At 39.4% G+C, this 27,840-nt stretch overlaps 1 protein-coding gene across 3 annotated transcripts; it reads left to right on the top strand.

The window, feature by feature from the left end:
• Positions 1-338: 338 nt before the first annotated feature.
• On the top strand, positions 339-27,757 carry USP16 (ubiquitin specific peptidase 16). Of its 3 annotated transcripts, none has more exons than XM_068972551.1 (18): positions 339-423; positions 3,466-3,567; positions 7,575-7,753; positions 10,681-10,784; positions 11,998-12,101; positions 13,271-13,455; positions 14,031-14,126; positions 14,688-14,818; positions 15,099-15,186; positions 16,514-16,592; positions 18,020-18,111; positions 18,449-18,505; positions 19,457-19,633; positions 21,977-22,640; positions 23,708-23,802; positions 26,807-26,893; positions 27,193-27,349; positions 27,461-27,757. In XM_068972551.1, exons 2-18 carry the CDS (start codon positions 3,507-3,509, stop codon positions 27,583-27,585), a joined length of 2,481 nt encoding a protein of 826 aa, XP_068828652.1. In that variant the 5' UTR covers positions 339-423; positions 3,466-3,506; the 3' UTR covers positions 27,586-27,757. The 3 variants fall into 3 exon arrangements, with proteins under 3 accessions (XP_068828652.1, XP_068828646.1, XP_068828661.1); XM_068972545.1 differs by having other exon boundaries at positions 13,268-13,455; XM_068972560.1 differs by lacking the exon at positions 3,466-3,567 and having other exon boundaries at positions 355-423; positions 13,268-13,455.
• The last annotated feature ends 83 nt before the right edge of the window (positions 27,758-27,840 follow it).

The following is a 27,840-nucleotide window of genomic DNA, read 5'->3' as shown; positions in this document are numbered from 1 at the left end:
CCAGGGATCGAACCCAGGTATTCTTGCCTGGAAAATTTTATGGACGAAAGGAACCTGATGAACTGCAGTCCAAGGAGTCGCAAAGAGTCCCCAGGACTGAGCGCACATGTACCTAATTACCGGAAGCGCCAGGGGCGGGGGGGCGGGGAATAAAAATCATTGACAGCCAGGTCAGTCGCAAGCCACCGCGTCCAGACTTCCGGCGCGAGTCCCGCGCAGGCGCCGATTAACTAGCGTCAGTGCCGCCGGGCCCAAGGGGCACAGCCGCTTCCCATAATGCCGCGTACCGGAAGTTGTTGCTTTCCAGGGGTCACGCTGGCTTCTGCTCTGTCGCTTTCAATTCGTCACCGGGGAGGAAGACGGAGCAGGCTTCCCGGCCCGAGGGCCCACTAGGGGATGCAGCAATGGGCGCTGTCGCCGTGGGTGAGTTCCGCTCCCACTGCCTTCGCAGTCACCACTCGCATGACTTCCTCCGTACCCGGGAGCCCGAATTTTCCTGCCCCGACCTCGTTCTCTCCTCGAAGGCCCCTCTGCCTTTAAGCACGTTACCTGGCCTCGGCCCAGTACCGCGTTCTCATTGGCCTCACGTCCTGTCAGTTCCAGGAGCTGACCAATGAGTTGTCGGTGCTGGCGCCCTCCTCGACCCAGTGGACCCCGAGGTTCCCCCCGTGGGTGCGGAGCAGTTGGAAGGGAAGGGGAGGTGTGGCGGACTTCGTGCGGCCGAGGACTCTTCTTACGAGTTGGCGCTGAGTTTGCCGCCGTGTTCGCTTGTTGGTTATTAGGATAGGCAGGAGCTGTCGTCTAGACGATTCAGTGCTCCCAGGGTAGGACTTGGCGAAACTTGAAAGCCCTGTTTTAGCCCCGCTGACAGAAGTTTTCCAAACGCATGCATGTTTAATGGATCCCAGGCAGGCGTGGGAAATACTGGAAGGGCGGAGAGGGAAGGGAACTGGGTTAATATGAGAGCCGGCAAGACCAGCTACTTTTGCGTGGAGCCCTGCAAAGAGTAATTTGGCCCAGAAGGCAACGCTCATCTGAAGACTCGCCTGAAAAATTGAGTAGATTTATGGATGTTTTATAGATAATAATACTCAGTACTGTTTTCACAACTCATTAGATGCCCTTTATAGTTGTCAGAAATTCATTGGGAGCTCTTTTTTTTCCCACATTGAAGCAGTCCCCCTACTGTCCTCTGCCTGCAGCAATTACAGTTCGTCTTTCAAGTTTTCCTTTGGCGTCTGAGCGACTAGCAGGTCCCAAACCAGATTTGCTAGTGCTGTCTTCACTGCTGCAGAGTTCTTCCTTCTTTACCTTTTTCTTTCTCACCGGAATTTGTGTGCTTCATTCTTGTACACCTACCTTTGCACCTTATAATCATCCTTAATGCCACAGGTACTATTCTCTTTTTCTGTTTCAATGCAAGTAGTATTTCTGGATCTGCTATATGTTAACACTATTCTGATGCTGTAGGTGATTCAGAAGTAAGGCCTAAAACACTTTCTTGCTCTTAGAACTTTAGATTCCAAATAGAGAAATGACACATGTCCAGGTAAAAGATTTAAGAAGCATCTCACTTAGGTATCTGATTAGGGTACAAGATGAATAGCGCACACTGAACCCTGGGAAAGCAGAGTTGAGTGGTTTATTTAAAGTCAACTGGTTGCCTAAGGCTCCATTGAAATGAAAATCTTGGAGGAACGGGGAAGATTTGGATAGATGGAGCGAACTCCCAGCTAGAGAGTAAAGGCTTAGAGGTGGAAGGCAAGGTGTTTTGGAGTGGAGGGTTCAGAAGAGTCTGTGGGAATCTGCCTTGGAACCAAAAGATCTATGATTTAAGTTCCATTTCTGCCACCCTGTGATCTTTCATCATTTTGAGTTTACTTCTTTAGCACAATGCTCCATTTAAAGGCTTTTGTGAAAATCAAATGAGATAATATTTATGAAAAGGCTTTGAAAATCCGAAGCACTGTATGACTAAACATTAGTGGTTCTTTTCTGAGAAGTAATGAGAGTCAGGGTTAGGAGGGTGTTGAGAACAATTTATAAGGGACCATGAGTGCACAGCACAGGAGAGTGGGTCGAAAAACTGTCAAGTACTTTGAATCAGGAGAGTGATTTGATGCAAATGGCATCATTGGAAGACATTGTACTAGAATGCAGCACAGATTAGAGGGAGTTGGATTGGAGGGAGGCAAGAACTTGGGTGCTGTTCCTCCCCACCACCTCTGCCAAATCAGAATATACCCTCATTTTGTATAAAACCGTATAGTTGTGTTCTGTTAATAAATACATTGGTTTTGTATAAATGAAACTTTGTTAATGTTTTATCTTTGAAAAGGGTAACAGTTAATGATTTGGCACTCATTTTTCTTACAAACCTTGTGGGATTACTGTGAATTACCCTCACATGTTAAGAACTAAAGGAGGAATATTTTTGAGACTGTAAACCAGACCAAGATGACAGCTACCTTTCAGAATTAATTGGGAAGTGTTTTAAAAATATATGTCCCATGCTCTACTTTTCACTTATGGAATCAGAATTTTCATAAGCATCCCAGGTAAAATAAATATTATAGTCATTTAAGTAATTTTGACACTAAGTTATTCTAATGTATGTAAACTACAACTTTTCAACATCATTATTAGGTAGACCTGTATGTACTTTCAGTATTTTTCATGTGTTCTGATTTTTAATTGTTGACTGAAGAGGTGATTTGATGGTAGCTAGATTTGTCATTCTTGCCTGGAAAAATTCCATGGATGAAGGAGCCTGGCAGGCTACAGTCCATGGGGTCACACGACCGAGTGACTTCACTTCACTTCAGATTTGTCATATTATTTCAAACTGATTTTGTCAAGAATATAATAATGTAGGTGGCCGAGAATACAGATGCAGTCAGTTTTCAGGTAACATCCATAGGAAGTCCTGGTATGGGAAGATGCAGAACAGTGTATCATACTATATGTTTGGCTTTGAAACTATTTTGCAGATTTTCTAACTCCCTCTAGGAGATTGTTTTCAGAATTATTTTAATTTTCTTTGAGAAATTATAAATCTAATTGCATTGCCTGCAAGAACTAAGAAAGATAGCTTTGAAGAAAGGGAGATTAAGTTTCAAAGTGCTACCACCATTCCACATTTATGTAGTGAGAAGTTGAGTTCCTAATAGCGTAAAGTGTTAAGACTTCAAGATCTGTGTAAGAAGATACAAATTCTCTCCAGACCTTTACATTTATTGAAAACCTCTTAACATTACTAAGAATCAGTTTCCTAAGCTATGAAAAACAGAGGTAATACTCTGCTTTGGGGGTTCTTATTGAAAACAATGATACATGTGCATGGTCTTTGTAACTTATAAAGTATGATAGATACACAAAATGATGTGGTTTAGTTCCATTACTGTATCCTAGAGAACTGTAAACTTTTTTTTTTTTTGGTCAAGCTAACTTTGTCTTGTTTTCTAGATTGTTATTTTGTGTCAGTAAGTAACCCCTAAAGTGCCAACATGGGAAAGAAACGGACAAAGGGAAAAACTGTTCCAATTGATGATTCTTCTGAATCTTTAGGTATATTTCACCAATTAAATCTTTAAAGTAATGTTTGTATCCCTAAATGGACATCTATTTTAATATGTAAAAATGGGATCAAAGTGTTTTGATTATGTTATTTTGTAATTTGCATTTTAACTTAATGTTTGTATAGACATGTAATTTAATAGTCTGCACATTTTTAATGGCGTGATATTTATTCCGTTGATATAGAAGACTATGGGTGCTTATTTCATGATTTATTTGGGTAATCCTCCACTGTTACAAATGTAGGTAATCTGTAACTTTTCAGTGTTATGAATGGAGTGATAGTAAATATTTTTGTAGCTCAAACTGTGCACATCTGGTTATCTTCTTGGTACAGATGCTAAAATTAGAATTGCTGAACTGAGATATAAATATTTTCAAGATTCTTTTGGATCTGTTGCCATTCAGAGATGTATTACTAATGTAGGGGCCCCCTAGCAGCATAACAGAGTACACATTTCTCTGAACCTTTAATGATACAGGTTGCTATTGTTTGTAAAAATCTTTGCTGATTTGCTAGTTGCAAAAGAATATTCTCTTTTTTCAGTTTGTGTTGTTTTTGACAGCTTACTGGGGTTTAGTAGTTTTTTAACGTGGTCTCATTTGCGTTTGTATTCTCTTGGTGCATATTCATTGGACATAAAGCTAATTGTACCACTTGATGAGTTTCTAAACCTCCAGGAGCCATGAAAGAACTGAAGCCCTTTAGAGTGGCTTGCATAGCCTGTTACTGATCTGGCCCCAGCGGGGTTTTCAGTCTCAGGTCGTGCTGCTCCTTATTTAACTTGTGACTGCCATTCTGAGAAGAGAGCATGCACTTTTACATTTTATACCTCCATCCCTTTGTTAATGGGATGTGGCCTTTTCTGGGTCAGGATGATCCCCTGGAAGAGGAAATAGTAATGCACTCCAGTATTCTTGCCTGGAGAATCCCATGGACACAGGAGCCTAATGGGCTACCGTCTATGGGGTCACAAAGAGTTAGACACAACTGAGCAACTAAGCACAAGGCCTTTTCAGATTGTTTACTCCGTGAAATCATAGTATAAACTATGAGCTTGAAATTAAAAAGACTTAAATCCAAATTCTAGTATAGCCACTCAGTAGTTATGTGACCTTGGGCACTAACTTTGAGGTTTCTCATCTGTCATTGGGGGTAGTACAGTCTGCTTTTCGTGGTGGTTCTGTAGATTAAATGAGATGATGTGTGTAAACAGTTAGCACAGTGTCATGCTCATCAGTTCAGTTCAGTTGCTCAGTCATGTCCAACTCTTTGTGACCCCATGAATTGCAGCACACCAGGACTCCCTGTCCATCACCATCTCCCGGAGTTCACTCAGACTCACGTCCATTGAGTCCGTGATGCCATCCAGCCATCTCATCCTCGGTCGTCCCCTTCTCCTCCTGCCCCCAATCCCTCCCAGCATCAGAGTCTTATCCAGTGAGTCAACTCTTTGCATGTGGTGGCCAAAGTACTAGAGTTTCAGCTTTAGCATCATTCCTTCCAAAGAAATCCCAGGGCTGATCTTCAGAATGGACTGGTTGGATCTCCTTGCAGTCCAAGGGACTCGCAAGAGTCTTCTCCAACACCACAGTTCAAAAGCATCAATTCTTCAGCACTCAGCCTTCTTCACAGTCCAACTCTCACATCCATACATGACCACTGGAAAAACCATAGCCTTGACTAGATGGACCTTAGTCGGCAAAGTAATGTCTCTGCTTTTTTTTTTTTCTTTTGAATATGATATCTAGGTTGTTCATAACTTTTCTTCCAAGGAGTAAGCGTCTTTTAATTTCATGGCTGCAGTCACCATCTGCAGTGATTTTGGAGCCCCCCAAAATAAAGTCTGACACTGTTTCTACTGTTTCCCCATCTATTTCCCATGAAGTGATGCAACCGGATGCCATGATCTTTGTTTTCTGAATGTTGAGCTTCAAGCCAACTATTTCGCTCTCCCTTTGACTTTCATCAAGAGGCTTTTTAGCTCCTCTTCACTTTCTCCCATAAGGGTGGTGTCATCTGCATATCTGAGGTTATTGATATTTCTCCCGGCAATCTTGATTCCAGCTTGTGTTTCTTCCAGTCCAGTGTTTCTCATGATGTACTCTGCATAGAAGTTTAATAAGCAGGGTGACAATATCCAGCCTTGATGCACTCCTTTTCGTATTTGGAACCAGTCTGTTGTTCCATGTCCAGTTCTAACTGTCGCTTGCTGACCTGCATACAGATTTCTCAAGAGGCAGGTCAGGTGGCCTGGTATTCCCATCTCTTTCAGAATTTTCCACAGTTTATTGTGATCGACACAGTCAAAGGCTTTGGCATAGTCAATAAAGCAGAAATAGATGTTTTTCTGGAACTCTCTTGCTTTTTCCATGATCCAGAGGATGTTGGCAATTTGATCTCTGGTTCCTCTGCCTTTTCTAAAACCAGCTTGAACATCAGGGAGTTCACGGTTCACATATTGTTGAAGCCTGGCTTGGAGAATTTTGAGCAGTACTTTACTAGTGTGTGAGATGAGTGCAATTGTTCGGTAGTTTGAGCATTCTTTGGCATTGCCTTTCTTTGGGATTGGAATGAAAACTGACCTTTTCCAGTGCTGTGGCCACTGCTGAGTTTTCCAAATTTGCCGGCATATTGAGTGCAGCACTTTCACAGCATCATCTTTCAGGATTTGAAATAGCTCCACTGGAATTCCATCACCTCCTCTAGCTTTGTTCATAGTGATGCTTTCTAAGGCCCACTTGACTTCACATTCCAGGATGTCTGGCTCTAGATGAGTGATCACACCATCGTGATTATCCGGGTTGTGAAGATCTGTTTTGTACAGTTCTTCTGTGTATTCTTGTCACCTCTTCTTAATACCTTCTGCTTCTGTTAGGTCCATACCATTTTTGTCCTTTATCGAGCCCATCTTTGCATGAGATGTTCCCTAGTTATCTCTAATTTTCTTGAAGAGATCTCTAGTCTTTCGCATTCTGTTGTTTTCCTCTATTTCTTTGCATTGATCGCTGAAGAAGGCTTTCTTACCTCTTCTTGCTATTCTTTGGAACTCTGCATTCAGATGCTTATATCTTTCCTTTTCTCCTTTGCTTTTCGCTTCTCTTCTTTTGACAGCTGTTTGTAAGGCCTCCCCAGGCAGCCATTTTGCTTTTTTGCATTTCTTTTCCATGGGGATGGTCTTGATCCCTGTCATGCTCATAGTAAGTGCTTAATCAGTATGAGGAATGTTTATGATTATGCGTATCTCCCAAGATTGTACAGGCGTTACGTCTTCGGTCAACTTTGGTTGACTTCAGCCTTCTCTTCTTGTGCTGCTGTCGTCTGTAGCACTGCTCCCTGGGTGGTGCGGTGTTAAAGAATTCACCTGCCAATCCAGGAGACACAGGAGATGGGTGTTCAATCCCTGGGTTGGGAAGATCCCCTGGAGAAGGAAATGGCAGCCTACTCCAGTATTCTTGCCTGGAGAATCCCATGGACAGAGGATCGTGACGGGCTACAGTTCATGGGGTCGAAAAGAGTTGGACATGACTGAGCGACTAAGCACCCACGCGGATGTATATAGCATGCCTAGAGATTCTTGTGCATTCACTTATTTGCTTCTCCTGCAATAATGTGAGCTGCGCATAGAAAGAGCTGTGAGTTGGTCAGTTTTTCGGTTATATTGTCTATTACAGTGCCAGACATGCAGCAGTTGTATTGTTGACTGAATGAGGGAGCTTCTCTGCAAACTTATAAAATGAACAGGATAATAGATCCAATTAATAAATTGAAGTGAATTTAGGGTGGTGGTGGTTATACCTAGAACTTCAAAGCTTGTATAAGATCTTTCTTACATAATCATCTCATGATCAAATATCAGACAAAAATTTAAGTGTTTAGGTTGTCTAACAATTAGTTTATAGAGTAAATTCATTTTTGAAGTTGAAATCAGGTGTAAGTTTTGAGATTAAGTGAAGAAAGTCATATTCTACCTCATATTTATTATTTGTTTTAATAGAACCTATGTGCAGACACATTAGAAAAGGATTGGAACAAGGTAATTTGAAAAAAGCTTTAGTGAATGCGGAATGGAATATTTGCCAAGATTGTAAGACGGACAATAAAGTAAAAGATAAATCTGAAGAAGAAACAGAAGAAAATCCTTCAGTTTGGCTGTGTCTTAAATGTGGCCATCAGGTATGCTTAGATTCTGATCGATTCGGGATTGTATTAAACTCTCTGAACTTATTTTAGAAGATATTACCTAAAAGCATGGTATGGGTGACCAGAATGTGTGTTGGCGTAGTTTGTGTTCCCTGGGGAATAGGTTCTGAGACTTGTGTGTAGGGCGTTTATTGGGGAGTATTCTCGGGTACTGTACTAGGAAAGCAGGGAGAGAAGCAAGCTTAGGCGGAGGCAGTGCTCCAGGGCCTCAGCTGAACCCACAGTGGAGTCTGGTCATCAGGGAAATCCTGAACTGCGGCATGGGCCCAAGTCTCTGTCCTTGTGCCTAGACCAGTCATTGGATGTTGGTTGCTTCTGGGGAATGGAACTGATGGTAAGGAAGGCAGCTTCGTTCCACTGAGGATAATTCTTGGGGATGGACAGACTGAGCTGTGACCTGTCCCCAGGCCACATTACTGGCCTCTGGGGAATGAATACCTTGGGTCTGGTGGTATCTGGTTGGCAGAACGGTCACAGGGATCATGATACTAAAGGTCAGGAGGGCCTCTTAACCAACCTTGGTGGTGGTGAGTTTACCTGTTAGGAAACTGGACTGAGCGGTGGTAACATTTTCTAAAACTACAGTGTAGTATCACAACCAGGATATTAACATTGATACAATCCAACAGTCCTCATCAGGTCTCCCCAGCGTTACTTCTCTTAGTTCGTGTGAGGGTGTATGTGTGTTGTGTATGTATTAAGTGCTGTTTGGTTCGGCAGCTGTGTAGATTTGTATCCATCACCACAATCAGGGTATTGAAAAGTTCTGACATCACATGGAGCTCTTATATTGCCTTTTAAAAATCATACCCACCTCTGGACTGCCACCCTTCCTCCCAGCCCCTCACAACATCTAGTCTGTTCGCTGCTCCTAAAATTTTGTCATTTCAAAATGCTGCATAAGTGGGATCATGTGATACACAACGTTTTGGGACTGACTTTTTTTACACACTTCTGAAGGTTTTCCCAAGTCCTGTGTCTCAGTGGTTGCTTCTTTTTTATTGCTAAGTTGTATTCCATGGTAGAGGCGTACCACGGTTTGTTCACCCATTGAAGGACATCTGGGCTGATCTCAGTTTGTGGTGATCATGAGTAAAGCTGCTATGAACATTTGTGTACACATTTTTGTGCGAATTTAATTTAAGATTTCATTTCTCTGGGGAAAATGTCCAAGAGTGCAATTGCTGGGTAATATGATAATTAAATGTTCAGTTTTTAAGATACTCCCAAGCGTTTCCAGAATGGCTGTCCCCTTTTATATTCCTCCCAGTAGTGTTTGAGTGATCCACTCGCTCCCTCCTTGCCAGCATTTAGTATTGTCACAGTACACATGTGCTGTCACTTCATTCTGAGAGGTAAGATCTCACTGTGGCCAGACAGTTACAAAACTTTATGTTAGCATTTTTATTTATTTGTATTAGAAAAGTTGTCATTTAACCTGTTAGATACATATGATGAGCATGAATATATTTTACTACTACAAATTTTCCATAATGCATTTCCTATTATAAAGTTTATTTATTTTGCTAGTTTTTTAATTCCTTGGGGTAAGACAGTATCAGTATTAACTGTTCACTTTCATCCCAGTAGTTACGTTTTACAGTGTTAGTACAGGATTCTCAGTTATTAAGGTATCTCATGTTTATTTCAAATAGCCTCAATTGGTGTTAGAATTTTCAAAATCAATACCAAACTGCAGTTCATTTATTTTAGAACTAAATGTTGAATGGGATAAATTCAATCAGTAGGTTTGATATCATAGTTAAAGGGTTAGAAGCCATTGATGGATATTTCACCCCCAAAGTAATATTTTTTAAGAACTGCAGTAGAGACAGGACCACTTATGGTAGTGTCGTCGGAGAGTTGAAGGGCTGGTTCACATAGACGCACAGGGAAGATGTGCTTCTTAGCTGTGGCTGATCAGCTGGAGGTGAACAATCTGGTCATGTTCTCTTGTGAATATGCCTATGCAGATGTAGGTGGTGGAAGTCTCCCGCTTACCTTGTTCAATTAATGCTTATTGACCTCCCTCATTTTGCTAATCTTTGGTAATAGATTAATTCTGTTTTTCATGCCTTCAGTATTTACACTCCTGCAGAAGGGGTGTGAAAGGGAAGAAAGGATAGCAACATTAACAGCTTTACTGTAAGGTAGAAAATAAGGCATGCCCTCAGGAATGTACACCATGTTTTGTGGGAGTTTGTCTATAGGAGGAACAGTGTTTCCTCATCTGGGAAGCTGGGCATAGGCTTCTAAGAGGAAGTGGCCTCTGAGCAAGATCCTGAAGACCAAGTGGGATTTGATCCATGGCAGTAATGGTAAAGAATTTCAAGACAGATGAAATAATGTGAACGAAACTGTATTGTGGAAGTGAGGTGGTTTTAGCTAGTAGGTGATACTCAAATAGAATATGGGCGCTAACCCTGGAAAGGTGGATTGGGGTCCGAAGGTATCAAGTTTGTTGAGTAGGTTTGCTGAGAGCAGTTCATCACTTTTGAATTGAGTATATGAACAGAGCTTTTAGGACTGTTAAACTGAAAAAATAAGTATGTGAAGAAAGATTGAAGTTAGGAAAATACTGAGGAAGATGTTAAGGAGTCTAAACTAGAAGTCGTGAATGATTGCACTAGCATGGTTTAGCTAGGACTGGAAAGGGCGAGCTGGAGCAAAAGAGTACTTCTAGTGTGTGCTTTTCTAAGTACCTTGTTCCTTAAATGTCCTCAGGTGCCTCTTCGTGTTTAAGTTCTAACGAAATCTGGACTCCGCTAGAGTCTCAAGTTTTAATTTTAAAATTGTAAGAATGTCAGGATTTCTTGATCCACTTCCTTATTCACTGTAGATTGTGAATTCTCTCCTGGTGAGTTTTTGTGGCTTTGAGTTTTATGATTATGGTTCTCTAGGGCTGTGGCAGAAATTCTCAGGAGCAACATGCTTTGAAGCACTACATGAAACCAAGATCTGAACCTCATTGCCTGGTTCTTAGTTTGGACAACTGGAGCGTATGGTGAGTTTCAACTCCTGTGCCCGTTTGCTGGAAATTATTTGAAATGTTGGAGAATGGAGGTGTTTGAACCGTTTTAAAGAGCAAGAAAGTTTAAATTTTTTAAGTATTTGTTTACATACCGTCACTTTCAGGCTTCCAACCATTGGCTTAGTGGTAAAGAATCTGCCTGCAACCCAGGAGATGCAGGAGACTTGGGTTTGATCCTTGGGTTGGGAAAAATCCCCTGGAGGAGGAGTTGGCAACCCATTCCAGCATGCTGGCCTGGAAAATCCCACAGACAGAGGAGCCTGGCAGGCTGCAGTCCACGGGAGCACAAAGAGCGACACAACTGAGCTACTGAGCTTACACGCACACATCACTTTCAGAAGGCTAGAGAGTGTAATGTTATGAGAAGCTTTTGCTTAGTATTGTACAAACACAACAATTATAGCATGTAGAAGACATAGAAATTTTTACCTTTCGTTTTTCTCTCGTGATATTACAAAGCATATGGTAGAGTTGGGACACTCAGAACAAATTCCAGATAAACAGATAATAAATTTTGGCAATGAATCTGCATGAAAATGTTAGGCTGGCATTTTTTGTCTTTTAACATCATTAAAATTTTGTATCTGTAACAACCATTCACATAGCACTGCTCACTGAACGTGCACGTGTGCTGTCACTTCAGTTGTGTTCACCTCTTTGTGACCCTGTGGACTGCAGCCCACCAGGCTCTTCTGCCCATGGGATTCTCCAGGCAGGAATACTGGCCTGGGTTGCCTTGCCCTCCTCCAGGAGATCATCCCCATCCAGGGATCAAGCGTCTCTCATGTCTCCTGCATTGGCAGGCAGGTTCTTTACCACTAGCGCCCCCTGGGAAGCCCATTCACTGAACAGCATTTGTCAGTTGTAAAATTTGTTAATTTTGATAATGTAGGTCTGTAATTTAACATATGATTAGAAAAAACTTTCACATTGTAAACAATCATTTCTGTAACATGTTTGGAGCATTTTCACAGTATTTATATGTAGCTGTAATTCAGGCTAACTTAAACGGTACAGCAGAGTTAATAGGTATAGTCTTTTTCAAGAAAACATAGCATTTTTATTTTCAGTTTCTTTACTGGAATAGTTTGAGGGTTGCACACTTTGGGTCCCCTGAATTAAAATTAGTCTCCTTTTGTGGTTGTCAGTTTGTGACTTTTCTTCTCTGGGATCTTTTGGGACACAGGTGTTACCTATGTGACGATGAAGTCCAGTATTGTAATTCAAACCGATTGGGTCAGGTGGTTGATTATGTTAGAAAGCAGGCTGGTAATACAACTCCAAAATCAGGTAAAATCATTTGTTTCTTAATATAGACTGTAACATTGATATATATTATCTGTGGGTATTTAGTTTCACATACTGTATCATTGCATATAGCTGAATAACATTATTAATGATTTCAAACTATGAAACTATCTTTGGTTAAGAATGTAAAACAGTAAGAACATAGATAATTATAAGGAGTTAGAAGGGAATCTGAGAAATAATATAGTCATGTATGATGAAGAATCTGGGTTAGCGATGAGCAGTAACTCCATACTCCCATAGCCTGGCACAGGGCTTAAGGCAGACCTGCCTTATAATGGATTGGATGATGTGAAAGTTGGTGATGGACAGGGAGGCCTGGCATGCTGCAGTCCATGGGGTGGTGAAGAGTAGGACTGGACTGATTGAACTGAACTGAACACTGTTTGGATGATGTGAAAGTAAAGTGCCTATGATTCCTTCAAAAGGCCAGATACTTCTCGGGTATTTTTCATTCATTATTAAGTTAATAGGGTTGATTTTCATCATCTGCTTTAAAAACTCTTTTAGATTTTTACAGTCCCAGAGGTATCTTTTGTGGAGCCAGAATTGTTTGTTCCTAACTTCAAGATTAGTTTTTTTTTTTTTTTTTTTTTTAGTTAATGTGATTGGCTGCACCAGGTCTTAGTTGTGGCATATGGCATCTTTGATCTTGGTTGCACTATGCTGGAACTTTTAGTTCCGGCATATGGGATCTAGTTTCCTGACCAGGGATTGAACCCAGGCCCCTGTATTGGGAGTGCAGACTCTTAACCAACAAACCACCAGGGAAGTCTCCAGGGTTAGTTTTCCACTCTCAGGCTTCATTTAAAAATTTACTTCATGTCCATGTTCTTTGTTTGATTGCTTTATACTCTGATTTCACAGGGTAAGGTTGCTCATTTGTAAAAAACATTTGTTCAGTTAAAAGGGGATTTATACTGAATACTGTTTGGTTTGCCTGTGTCAGTTCTGAATATTTTTGGTTTATTGGTTTTTCTCTCTTGATGGTAATTTATTTATAATGAAACATTTATAATCAAACAGGTGGCAAATCATGTTATTAGGTAAAATTCACAAATTCTGGTCCCGAGTATATCTTTGCATTTGGTATGGATGTCTTGCACATTTTGCTAAATCATTTCTTTTTCTTCTTTTTTTTTTTTAAGCAGCAAAAGATAATGGTAATATTGAACTTGAAAATAAAAAGCTAGAAAAGGAGAGTAAAAATGAGCAAGAGAGAGAAAAAAAGGAAAACATGGCGAGAGAAAATCCTTCCATGAATTCTACTTCCCAAATAACTGTGAAAGGACTCAGTAATTTGGGAAATACATGTTTCTTCAATGCAGTTATGCAGGTGCCAGTGTTAATATTTCCCCCCTTTAAAAAGATCTTAGTATTTTCCTCATAATGCTAGGATGTTTTTGCATATTTGCTACGGATAATATTGAGCTTTTCCCTTACACGTAGTTTCTTCCTGTGTTTTCAAAGAAAATTCAAGGGAATGTTTACTTTACATGACAGTAAAACCCTGTGCTAAGCACTGGCATGCCAAAGGGTTCAAAACAACCGTGGCCTGTGCCGTCACAGAACTGTCACTTGGGTGTTAGAAGCACAAGGGAACCAAGTACAGAAATAAATTCCTGGCTGAGTGTGGTGGTGGTGGTGTGGTGGTGGTAGGGGTAGGGTAGCTACTTCATAGTAGGTGGTTGGGAGAAAGACCTGAGGTGATGACTAAACTCGGGACGGAAGTATTTATGAACCAGTTGGGGTGGGGGGAAGAGCATGATGTTACTTGGTGTGTAACAGACACAATAAAAGTTGCAGTGTTGATGGTGTTTTTCTGTTTTGGAAGAATAGACACTTAAAGTATTTGACTGAATTGGTTTGCCTGTAAATAATTTTTCCTTTCTTTTCCATCCTGCATTCCAGAATTTGTCACAAACACCAGTGCTTAGAGAACTACTAAAAGAAGTAAAAATGTCTGGAACAATTGTAAAAATTGAACCACCTGATTTGGCACTAACAGTATGTACTTTAAATTTTTCTTCTTTTCTTTTCCTCTCTGAGTAGCAGCATTTTAAATTATTTTTAAGAACTGGTGCTCATTTTCACCTTTTTTATTTGTTTTAAGCTACCAAGTTAAATTTTCAGGCTAATGGATATTTATGAGGGGCCTTTGTGTATGTTTGCTCCTGAAAGCCCTTCTGCTGTGCTGAGTGTTTGGCTTCCTTCTGGGGAATGCTGCTTATGAAGCTCTGAGCACTCATTATCAGTTTGAACTTCTTTTAAAGTGACTGATATGCTGTGTAGCGAAATGAGTTTTACCTTCTCCATTTTTATTATCTACATTTCGATTTAGCTCTTTCAGTTCCTAGGCAGTAAGTTCCTGATAAGATGAAACAATAAAACTGAATTCTTTATCAAAATAGTTTAGGACTAAAAACTTTCTCCATCTTTTGATGTACATTTTGAACTTTTAATTGGAACATCTCTATCAGGAACATAGGAATATAGGTTGACGAGTTGCATTTTGATAAACAATTCTAAAATTTGACTGAAGAAAGTAATTTTTATTCCCATATTCAGGAACCCTTAGAAATAAATCTTGAGCCACCAGGCCCTCTTACGCTAGCCATGAGCCAGTTTCTCAACGAGATGCAAGAGACCAAAAAGGGAGTCGTGACACCCAGAGAGCTCTTTTCTCAGGTCTGTAAAAAGTGAGTATCCGTATTGACTGTGCTTTCAGCGCTGCAATAAGATGCTGGGAAACACAATGAAAAACTAATAGGAGTAGAGTTAATGCAGCAGATAATATTAAAGCATGGTTTAAAAACACATATACCTTGTGTGAAAATTAAATCTGCCAAGAGTGTTGTTGGACTAAACAAAGATTTTGAGAAATTGGAACATGGCAAAATTTGGGATATGATCCTAAGATTTTATAAAAAATAGTTTCATTTTAGTGGACTCACCATAGTTTTTCTTTCTTCCCTGTAGAGCAGTGCGATTTAAAGGCTACCAGCAACAGGACAGTCAGGAGCTGCTTCGCTATTTATTGGATGGAATGAGAGCAGAAGAACATCAGGTTAGCATATTTTGACCAGTGTATTTTATAATCTTATCTTCATTAACTTTTCTCATTTGATGTTATTAAGGGTTATTAGAGCAATGAAAACTAGTTATTGAGGCCATTATATTAAAATTTTTTTCTTCACCAGCCTTTTCAACCAGTGTATTTTCTTTCCTTTTTTATATATTTATTTTTCTTCTTTTCTTTTTCTTGGCTAGTATATTTTAATTATTAAATGAATGAAGGGAATTAAAAATGATTCTTTTCAGGATGCTTTACTTTGCTCGCTGTTTGCGTCATTATTGTTCGCTAAGGGTTGACATTGTAGCCTATGTCAGGAGAGATAGAGGTATGGAAAATATTCCTCCCCAGACGATTCCCAGTTGCAGTGCAGCCTTACTCTTACTCTGAGTGTGATTTAACACTCTTTTTAATCTGGGAAGTATTTTTATTTTGCAAGAGTCAGGGAGCATTTGTTGCATTGTAAAATTTTTGTTAATTGCCAGGATGTAATTTTGGGGAGGGTGTGTGTAGATATAATTAGTAATAGTAATAACACACTGATAACGATACTTATTTTGCTTTTATTTTTTGTCAAGCACTGTTCTCAGTATTTTATGAATTACCTTATCAGTCCTTACAACCATTCTGTGAGGTACATGCTACTGTCATTTTTCTCACTCCATAGATAATGAAGCTAGGATATCCAGAAGTTCATTGCCTGGTTCAGGGTCACCCAGTAGTGATGGAGCTGGGCTTTGAGCACTGGAGTCTGTCCCTATAGTTCTCTGCTTCTGGGATTTCAGGTGGCTCAGGAATCTGCCTGCCAATGCAGGAGAGGCAAGAGATGCAGGTTTGATCCCTGGGTCTGGAAGATCCCCTGGAGGAGGAAATGGCAAAATTTTGCATGGGAATTTTCTGCAAGTATTCTAGCATGGGAAATGACATGGACAGAGGAGTCTGGCAGTCTGTAATCCTTGGATTCACAAAGAGTCAGACGTGGCTTAGCAACTGAGCACACGCGCACTCTGCTTCTAGAACATGATATTTCAGTGGTCTTTTTCAAAGGAGGTGGGCATGTTCTGAGAAACTTTAGTTCGAGTAGGTTAAAATCTTGAAATGCTAATACAGTGCCTTTGCTCAAGGGTTAGTTATTGTTTTTTAAAGTATATTTCTTTTTAGCTCCTGGAATTAATTTTGAAAATGTGATTTTAAAAATACTGATTTTTATTTGGTAATTTTGAGGTACTAATATTTGATCATTTTCTTTACTTGATTACATATTTTCTAAGGAAGACAACTATATATTTAATAGTATATATATTTATTTTATTACTTTTAGAGAGTGAGTAAAGGAATTCTTAAAGCATTTGGTAATTCTACTGAAAAAGTGGATGAAGAACTGAAAAGTAAAGTTAAAGGTAATGTCTGACTTCTTGAACTAAAACAGTATAGTTGAAATCCTATGTACATTAAAACAGGACTGCTGGCACATGTATTTTAAATCCACAGTTATTAGTATATAATTTCTCTTTATCTCTGTTGATTTAAAAAAATTATTCAGTACTCCAAGGGTAAATACTTTAGGAAAATTTAACCTAGGTGTATTCTTTTTATGTAGTATTATGGTAAAATTTATAAACATAGAGCTAAGATGACATCCCAATTTTATTTTTTAAAAGCTTAGACTTTATTTATTTGGCCCTGCCACGTGGCTCAAGGGGTCTTAGTTCTCCAACCAGGAACTGAACCCAGGCCTCAGCAGTGAAAGCCAGAGGTCCAAGTCCTAACCACTGGAGTGCCAGAGAATTGCCTCAAAAGCTTAGACTTTAAATTGTTAGTGATTTACACTTGTCTTTGCTAGTTATCAGCTAGTTTATTAATCATGGAGCTGACTTTATTCTTATCGTTGTGTAACATTTAATGATTTAGGAAAGGTATGTTGAGTAGAACTGTCTGTGATGATGGATTACTTCAGTATTTCTGCTGTCTGATACAGCAGCCATATGTGGCAATTGAGCCCTTGAAATGTGACTGGTGCAAAAGGAGCTGAATTTTTATTTTCATATGATTTTAACCATTTTAAATGGCTCCAGTGACTAGCAACTACTGAATTATGAAGCACAGCTTGGAATCTACACAGAGCAACTGTTTGCCTCCTCAGTGCCCTTGGTGCTGGCCTGGCCATTAATGGAGAGAATCTAGCCTGCTCAACTGTCTGTCACAAAATGTGTTTCTGTATAAATGACACGTGTCATTTGAACAAGACTTACACATTTCATGTAGTTAGAAAATTGCATGACTAGGTAGTAAAATTCCACCACCTTATGCTAAGCTTACCAAGGTTGTTTCTGGGGACATAGAGAAAGAAAAGGAGGATTTTGTCTGAAATACTTTCCTAAGGGCTTTTTGTTTTTGTTTTGATTTTGAATGGAGTTCACAAAGCAAGTTACTCTCAAATTTGCTGCCGGTGTCTGAATACTAGAGCTAGAAGTGAGCTAAATTATCATCCTGCGTAGCCCAGTCTGCTCATTTTACTTTTGATAGTTAAAATATTGATGCACAGAAAGTCTCACTGACTTGGCACAATTCATTTTGCACTGACTAGACCCTAGATAAGAATTTGTGTGTGTGTGTGCAAGATGTGTTAAATTGTATCCTGCTTAGAATGCTGGAGTACATTCTGCTGACTGTAGTATAAAAATAAAATTATGGTAATTATGAGTAGAGAAAAACAAGTCAATAGGAAATTAAAAATAAAATTTCAGGGTTAGATAGGTAAGTAAGTAGTTTCATCTTACTTCATTAATTGTGTACAGGTAATCGATAGCCTTTTTTCCCCTTATAGAGTATGAAAAGAAAAAATCAGTACCAAGTTTTGTGGACCGAATATTTGGTGGTGAGCTGACTAGTACAATCATGTGTGATGAATGCAGAACTGTAAGTAGATGCAGTGCAGACTGGATTTATGCATATTAATAGAGGATAGTTCATGAGTTGTTTCTTTTGGAAACAGAAACATCTGGTTAGTTTTGTAAGATACTCTTTTTGAACTAAGTATGCATAGGTTTTGCTAGAACTATGAACATTCCTTATATCAGGAAGAAGTATAATATTTTAATTTCTTATACCTAACCCAAAGTCCTCAACACTGTGTAGTTTTTCATATTCTTAAGCCTTTATTTTAAAATTTAGCCCCCCTCCCCAAGATTTTACTATATGATGTTTAAAGTGAATCTTTTCCTCCTTTTCTCATCGTCTTTTTTGGTTGGTTAAGGTCTCCTTGGTTCATGAATCTTTCCTTGATTTGTCTCTACCGGTTTTAGATGATCAGGTAAGATTATTGAGTTTATTTTATGTAAGTAGATTGTTTTCTTTCCTGTGCTAAATTTTGTGAGGGAGGGCTTGTTACCGTTTCCAAGTTTGTACTTTACTAGGCCTTGCATGGAAAAAGTTTTCTTAATATATGTGAGATAGAAGAGTTTTAAAGATTTGAAAAGAGAATGATTAAATATATGTATTCGTGTATATATATATTTTTATGTGTGTGTATATCTATGCATTTTAAAGACTATGTTTTGAATTGGTTATGGATGACTAACTTGGTTAATTTACATATAGGGAAGTATTTACTTCATATAAGTCATTATTATTTTCGTTATTTAACCAGAAATCCCTAAAGTTTAAGTTCATAAATATTAACAGAGAGTAAGCCATATAAATTTAGTTCTTATCAAGTAATATTAGGAAAAAAAATAACATTATGAGTATTGGATAAATCATTATTCAACTTAATATGAATTGGGGGGGGGGTCCCTTTAAATCACTAAGTGATTACCAAAGTTACTATGTCTTACCAAACATACTGTTATTTTTTCTTTTCTTTAAAACTGTCGCTTGCATGAGAAGAAAAGAATAAAAAGGAATACCTGTAGTTGGACATGTAAATCACTTATCAACAGAAAGTGCATTTAGAAATAGATGTAATTACAGCATGGTACAGCATGTATCTATTACAACTCACTATAGTCCTTTCTGTTACACTCACATGTTAAATTGCCTTTTTTTTTTTTTACTGTTTTGTTTGTTTGCTTGTTTTCTCAGTATGTGAAGATTGTTTTCTAGTGTCTCAGATGAATTAATTTTGTCCTGGATATGTTTCCAAACAGTATGAAAAATAAATCTGGTGTAAATTAGGAATAGAAAACTGTTTAGGTAACATGAAATCTCTTTACAAGCAGTAATAAAGTTTTATTTTTGGTTCATATTCTCTCCATATTTTAAGAGTGGCAAGAAAAGTATAAATGATAAAAATCTGAAAAAGACAATGGAAGATGAAGATAAAGATAGCGAGGAAGAAAAAGATAATGACAGTTACCTAAAGGAGAGAAACGATATTCCTTCAGGAACAAGTAAGCACTTACAGAAAAAAGCAAAGAGGCAAGCCAGGAAGCAAGCCAAGGTGGGTAATTAGGAGGAAAACTGTACTTGTCTAATTTTAACTTTTAGACTATTGAGTTTGAAGTCTGAATGACACTGGTAGACATGTCTGTTATTTTATATACAGCACTTTAATTTGACAGGCTTCCTTGTTGGCTCAGAATCTGCCTGCAATTCGGGAACCTGGTTTGGGAAGATCCTCTGGAGGAGGGCATGGCCACCCACTCCAGTATTCTGGCCTGGAGAGTCCCATGGACAGAGGAGCCTGGCAGGCTGCAGTCCACGGGATCACAAACAGTCAGACACAACGTGACTTTCACTTTTACTCGATTTGGCAGTTATAGAATTAGCTCATGTGGTATTCTCTGCAGTGAAATTTCTTTGAGAATATGTGAAGAAAATGTTGTTCTTTAAAAAAAAAAACTGCATTACTTGTCAAGAATTTTTTTAAAAATTTATTTTCAAGAATTTTTTAAGTTTCTAATAGATTAACATTTAAAAATATAAAAGGTGTACAATAAAAGTCTTCCTCCTTGTATGATATATTAACTCTCATTAGTGTCTTATTTGTGCTGGATATATTTTGGGAAAATACAATCAAGTACAAATATGTGGTCTTGTGTTTTCCTGGTTTTAAAAATTATGCACACTGTTCTGGTCCTTGTTTTTTTCTACTTAGTTAGATTCTTGGAGATCTTTACGTTTCTTCATGTTTCAGGACGCAAAGATTCTTTTTTTTAACAATCATGTAAAGAAACTCTACTTGGTGCTTTGTGGTGACCTAAATAGGAAGGAAATCCAGAAAAAAGCTGATTCAATTTGTGGTACAATTAAAACTAACCCAACATTATAAAGCTACTATACCCCCAAAATTTCTTTTTAAAAAGTTACATAGAATTCTGTTTTAGTAGTAAATGTTGTTCAGTCACTCAGTCATGTCCAACTCTGCGACCCCATGGACTACAGCACGCAAGGCTTCCCTGTCCTTCACTATCTCCTGGAGTTTACTCAAAGTCCATTGAATCAGTGATGCCATCCAACCATCTCATCCTCTGCCATCCCCTTCTCCCACCCTCAATCTTTCCAGCATAGGGTCTTTTCCAGTGAATTGCTGTTCGCATCAGGTAGCCAAAGTGCTAGAGCTTTAGCATCAGCATCAGTCTTTCCAGTGAATATTCAGGGTTGATATCCTTTAGGATTGACTGGTTGGATCTCCTTGCTGTCCAAGGGACTCTCAAGAGTCTTCTCCAACACCACAGTTCAAAAGCATCAGTTCTTCAGCACTCAGCCTTCTACAAAATATAGATGTGCTGTAGTTCATCTAACCATTTCTTTATTGATTTAGATGTACAAACACCTATGCTCTTCTGCTGTAATGGCCAGTGCTTCTGTGAAGAACCCTATACATATGTCATCTGTAGCGTATATTTTGAGAAGAGGGATTGTATTTGTAGTTTTGCTAAAATAATTGCCCCCCACAAAAGCTATACCAATTTATGTTCCCATCAGCAACATATGAAAGTGAAGTTAAGCATATTTTTATGTTTAAGGGCCATTTGTGTTTCCTTTGAAGTATTTGCTCATCTCCTTCATTTTTCTTTCATGTGTAACTATTTTTAACTGAAGTGTCTCAGAAAATATTTGTGTCCAGGACCCTGTATGTGGCCCTTCAACTTTCTGGTATTACAAATTAGCCTCATGGGGCTGTCCTTTTATGACAGCTCAAGTGCTAACCCTTTGAGTCTTCAGCCATTCCAGTAACAGGAATCTCCGTGAAACCCTGCCCACACCAACCCCACACCCCCATGCTGGGACAGAGGCAGGAAACAGCAAAGAAGGTGGTTTAAGTGGCTAGTGATTTAAGTGTCCTCTGTACATGTGGCTTCCTTGCTGCTTCTCTGATTTGGGGCTGTTTGTTTCCTGGAATTTTATCCTCCATCCCTCTGCTTGTCCTTGAGTTTTCGGTTTGTTTTTTTCTCTCTTAAGTGAAGCCTTGATCGTGTAGTTATAACTCACATGGATACATCCCTTCCTGATGTATGTGTCATCGCTCGTCCCCCGCCTTCACACATGGCTGCTTGGGTTCAGCAGCCTCGCTGCCCTGTCTAGATCTAGACTGCTCTGTCTAAATCGTGCCCATTTGTATTTGCCCCCGTGTGACGGTTGTTTGAATATTCGTGATGGTTTACCCCTCTTTTCACAGAACTTTTCTTTATAATTATTTAATCTCTTTGACAGTAAAGGAACTTTTCTGGGAGTGAACTCTTCCTTATTTATTTTTGATTGATAAATAAGAAAATCTAATGTGGTACATGTATGCTTTTTCTCTCCCTCTCTTTTTTAACATTTTGTACTTTTTACACAGAACCAACGAAGACAACAGAAAATTCAAGGGAAAGTTCTTCATTTAAATGATGTCTATGCCATTGATCATCCTGAAGATAATGAATGTGAAGTTGAAATGTCACTTCAGGGAGAAGCAGATATTAAATCCAACCATATCTCACAAGAGGAAGTTGCACCTAAAGAATATTGTGTTAATCAGAAAGATTTGAACGGCCATGAAAAAATGATAGAAAGTATAACTGACAATCAAAAATCCACAGAGAAAGCAGCTATGAAAAATGTCAGTGTGGATAATGATCTGGAGGTTTTGGCATCATCTGCCACTGAATGTCCTAGGAATTTAAACGGTGGCTACCTGAAGGAAGGGAGCAATGGAGAAGTGGACATTTCCAGTGGTTTTGAGAACCTTAACTTGAATGCTGCTCTGCAACCTGACGAAATAAATATAGAGATTCTGGATGACGATCCTACTCCCGGGACGAAGGTATATGAGGTTGTAAACGAAGATCCAGAGACTGCTTTCTGTACACTCGCAAATAGGGAGGCTTTCAACACCGATGAGTGTTCAGTCCAACACTGTTTGTATCAGTTCACTCGAAATGAGAAACTTCGGGATGCTAATAAACTGCTTTGTGAAGTGTGCACGCGCAGACAATACAGTGGACCAAAGGCAAATATGAAAGGTATTTAGATGCTTCACAGAAAGTAAAGTTAATGTTCAGTAGAACAGTTTGCACTGCGTAAATAGACTGTTAACTGTTTTAATTGTGCCAGGATTTGGATGGAGTCACTAAGTCCTTTTCTGTGTAAACATTTTCACAGAAGGGTGGGTAAGCAGAGTTCACTGGCGTCCCAGTAGTTGGGTGGGGCAGCTCGCGCTCTGCTAGCAACCGCTCCCATGAGGAAGTCGTCCCGCTGAGCTGTTGTCTCCACAGGCTCCTCACAGACAGAGGCTGTTTCTGTGTGTCCTTGGTTTCCTCTCACTTGTGATGGCCCTCATCCCCCCGCATCCAGGAAAACACGCTTGAACTCTTCAGTGTGGTGACATCCCAGTGCAAGGTCCTGGGAGCACAGTGCTTCCTTACAGGCTTCTCCAGATACAGACAGAAAGATATTACTAATTCCTCTCCTACCCCTAGCCCCCACCTTTTTATTTTTATAGACTGGGTTAAATTGGATAGGGAGGGACCATAGATTCCCTAAGGATTCTCACTTGAATTGTTGAAACACTTGATAAGTCTTTCTCTCTGTTATTTCTGTTTTATTTATTTACAGACAGTGAATCATGTTGATTTTATAGCATTTCTGTTTGCTTTAGTGCCGGTGTCAGTGGACTATGGTTTGTATTCTAAACTTGGCCCACCTCTTGTTTTTATTGTCATCTCTGAGCTAAAAATATTTTTTATAGATGAACATTTGAAAATGATTTTATGATAGAAAACATTAACTTTGAACCCCGATTAATTACCTCTCCAAACAATTCTATTCTTCTTTTCAGTAAACTGCAATTATACTCAATTATTTTATAATAGTAAAAATTTGTGGAAATTTTCTCTCGTGTATTAATACATATAAAATAGCCTTGATTTTTGCCTCTTGGTCCAGAAACCTAAAATATTTATTATTTGGTTCATTCCAGAAAGTTCACTAATCTTTGACTTAGATGTTTTGAAATGATTTTATAGCAGGTGTGAAAGCTGAAGAAGTCTAAAATGATGCTCACACTGCTAACATTTGGTTCTTTCTGTAGGCGAAAGGAAGCATGTTTACACCAATGCTAAGAAGCAGATGCTAATTTCTCTTGCTCCTCCAGTTCTCACTCTTCATTTCAAGAGATTTCAGCAGGTACCCCTTGTTTTCTTACCAAAACTTTGTTTCAGATATGTAACACCTGCTTTATTTGTTACTGTCTCTACACATTAAGTGTGTGTGTGGTTTTTGTTTTCTGTTACTTCTTAGTTCTGACTTCATAGAGGTAGGAAAGTAAAACAGTACTTACCTGTGTGCGCTCAATTGCTCAGTCTTGTCTCACTTTTTGTGACCCCATAGACTGTAGCCCATCAGGGTCCTCTGTCCATGGGCTTATTCTGGCAAGAATACTGGAGGTTGCCATTTCCTCCTCCAGGGCATCCTCCCACCCCAGGGGTTAAACCTGAGTCTCCTACATTAGCAGGTGGATTGTTTACCACTGAGCCACCTGGGAAGTCAAAACAGTATACATATGGGTAACACAAAAGGGTTTGATGAAGATAATGTCAAGTTGGAAGAGAAATTTAGGCACAGTCCCTCCTTAGTCTTACTATATGTTGCTCTTTTTAGATATCAGTTCAGTCGCTCAGTTGTGTCCGACTCCTTGCGACCCCACGGACTGCAGCACACCAGGCCTCCCTGTCCATCACCAGCTCCTGGAGTTTGCTCAGACTCATGCCCATTGAGTCCGTGATGCCATCCAACCATCTTATCCTGTCAGCCCCTTCTCCTGCCTTCAATCTTTCCCAGCATCAGGGTCTTTTCCATTGAGTCAGTTCTTTGCATCAAGTGGCCAAAGTATTGGAGCTTCCTCTTCAGCATCACTCCTTCCAATGAACACTCAGGTCTCATCTCTTTAGGATGGACTGGTTGGATCTCCTTGCAGCCCAAGGGCCTTTCAAGTCTTCTCCAACACCACAGTTCAAAAGCATCAGTTCTTCAGTGCTCAGCTTTCTTTATGGTCAAACTCTCACATCCATACATGACTACTGGAAAAACCATAGCTTGGACTACATGGACCTTTGTTGGCAAAGTAATGTCTGCTTTTTAATATGCTGTCTAGGTTGGTCATAGCTTTTCTTCCAAGGAGCAACTGTCTCAATTTCATGGCTCCAGTCACCCTCTGCAGTGATTTTGGAGCCCCCAAAATAAAGTCAGCCACTGTTTCCACTGTTTCCCCATCTGTTTACCATGAAGTGATGGGACCGGATGCCATGATCTTAGTTTTCTGAATGTTGAGTTTTAAGCCAGCTTTTTCGCTCTCCTTTCACTTTCATCAAGAGGCTGTTTAGTTCTTCACTTTCTGCCATAAGGGTGGTGTCATCTGCTTACCTGAGGTTATTGATATTTTTCCCAGCAATCTTGATTCCAGCTTGTGCTTCATCTAGCCTGGCATTTCACATGACATACTCTGTATATATGTTAAATAAGCAGGGTGACAGTATACAGTCTTGATATACTCCTTTCCCAGTTTTGAACCAGTCCATTGTTCCATGTCCATTTGCTTCTTGACCTGCATACAGATTTCTCAGGAGAGAGGTAAGGTGGTCTGGTATTCCCATCTCTTGAAGAATTTTCCAGTTTGTTGTCATCCACATAAAGGTTTTGTTGTAGTCAATAAAGCAGAAGTAGATGTTTTTCTGGAACTCCCTTGCTTTTGCTATGATCCAACGGATGCTGGCAATTTGATTTTGGGTTCCTTTCGGGTTCTTCTTGGGTTTTTTCTAAATCCTGCTTGAACATCTGGAAGTTCTCAGTTCATGCTTGGATAATTTTGAGCATGACTTTGCTAGTGTGTGAAAGTAAAGTGAAGTCGCTCAGTTGTGTCCAATTCTTTGTGACCCCACAGACTGACTGTAGCCTCTCAGGCTCCTCCGTCCATGGGACTTTCCAGGCAAGAATACTGGAGCCGGTTGCCATTTCCTTCTCCAGGGGATCTTCCTGACCCAGGGATTGAACCTGGGTCTCACGCATTGTAGGCAGACACTTTACCGTCTGAGCCACCAGGGAAGTCCACTAGTATGTGAGATGAGTGCAGTTGTATGGTAGTTTGAGCATTCTTTGGCATTGCCTTTCTTTGGGATTGGAATAAAAACTGACCTTTTCCAGTCCTGTGGCCACTGCTGACTTTTGCAAATTTGCTGGCATATTGAGTGCAGCACTTGCACAGCATCTTTCAGGATTTGAAATAGTTCAGTTGGAATTCCATCACCTCCACTAGCTTTGTTCCTAGTGATGCTTCCTAAGACCCACTTGACTTTGCATTCTAGGATGTCTGGCTCTAGGTGGATATCACACTATCCTGGTTATCTGGGTCATTAAGCATCTTTTTTGTATCATTCTTTTGTGGTTTTGCCACTTCTTGCTAGTATCTTCTGCTTCTGTTAGGTCCATACAGTCTGTGTCCTTTATTATATTAGCATCTTACTCTAACCCTAATTTCAGATTTAATGAAAAAAGACCATTTTAGTAGTTATACTTGGCAAATTTAGCATTTTCAGTGTGTGTGTAGTATCTTATTTTTACTGACCCTTAATAATAAGGCATTAGTACCTTGGATTTTCATCTTTTTGGTGATTCCATCTTTTCTGAAAGACTTTTAGCATGAGCAGTACCAGTTGTAAATTCAGTTCTAGATTCCGAAAGTATTTTTAGAGCATTTTCTCTCCTGTGCTTGGTGTGAGCTTGACTTACCTGGGTGCATCTTTACGAAGTTTGCCAGGCTTGGTTAGAGTGAGGCCAAGGAGGGTGCTTCACAGAATTCTGCTAATGCTGAGTTTTAAGCACTCAAGAGTCTCTTGTCTAATTTGGCTTTTCTGGATGGTTAAAGCAGAAACATTGAGAATGTTCTTATAGGAACAGCTTACTCAATCTGGACTGTGTGTGGGTCTGGACTGTGTGTAGGTCTGGACTGTGTGTAGGTACACTTAGCAAAAACCAATCAACTGGAAGTTAGCAGTGAGGGAGCCCAGAGTCTTCGGAGACAACTGAACTGGGACTGGGTTATTGTTCTTCTGGGCATTGTGGTGGGTCAACAGTTCTCTTACCATGTGCAGTTTTTTCAGGAAAAGAACTTAAATCTACTATCCTTCTTTTTCAGGCTGGTTTTAACCTACGCAAAGTTAACAAACACATAAAATTTCCAGAAATCTTAGATTTGGCTCCTTTTTGTACCCTTAAGTGTAAGGTAGGTGAAACTTGCCTTTTTGGGGAAATCTTTTAGAGGGAATCAGCTTATTACCAAATGCTCCAACAGCAACTCACAGAAGTATGACGTTGATTAAGAGCTGCTGAGTACACTAAGTCTTTTGATCTTTGTACCTTTGTAATTTCAAGATCTGTGATCAATCATCTGCAACATAGAAAAGGGAGAAAATTCCAGTTCAGATTCATGATTTCTGCATTCTCAAAGGTTAGAGACCTTTGGCATAGTTTACAGTTATCTTGCCTAGAAATAACTTTTTTGAATTCTATTCACCTTTAAAGAATGTTGCTGAAGAACATACTCGGGTACTGTATTCCTTATATGGAGTCGTTGAACACAGTGGTACCATGAGGTCAGGGCATTATACTGCCTACGCAAAGACAAGAACTGCGAACACTCATCTCTCTAACCTTGTTCTCCACGGTGATATTCCACAAGGTAAAAGGTTTTACAGAATTCTAGTATTCAGCAGATATTTATGGCAAAAACAAAAAAAGCTGAACTTGAATTTTTCCATTCCTATTTAATTTTACATTTTCTTTCTGACAGATTTTGAAATGGAATCAACCAAAGGACAGTGGTTTCACATCAGCGACACTCACGTGCAAGCTGTGCCTATAACTAAAGTACTAAATTCACAGGCTTACCTCCTATTTTATGAGAGAATACTGTAACAATTTCAAAGTGCTTTCTCTGGAAACGTTTATGGCTTTTATAATGGCTATAATAAAAAAGTAAAGACTAACTGTAAATAGTGTTCACTTAAATACATGCCAGAAGAAATCATGTTTACTGAAATACTGAAGGGAAAATATCTAAAAATTTACAGTGGTTTTGTATTGTCACAGTGGTTATCCCTGCTTCCAATTTCTGGAAAGGATTCTGAATTAAGTTCTCAATAATATGTCGGTGTGGTGGTTTGCAACACA

The sequence above is a fragment of the Capricornis sumatraensis genome, chromosome 1, assembly GCF_032405125.1.
Source record: "Capricornis sumatraensis isolate serow.1 chromosome 1, serow.2, whole genome shotgun sequence".
Classification (NCBI taxonomy): Eukaryota; Metazoa; Chordata; class Mammalia; order Artiodactyla; family Bovidae; genus Capricornis; species Capricornis sumatraensis.
Note: the sequence above shows the minus strand (reverse complement) of the source record. Positions and strands in the feature narration are given on the sequence as shown.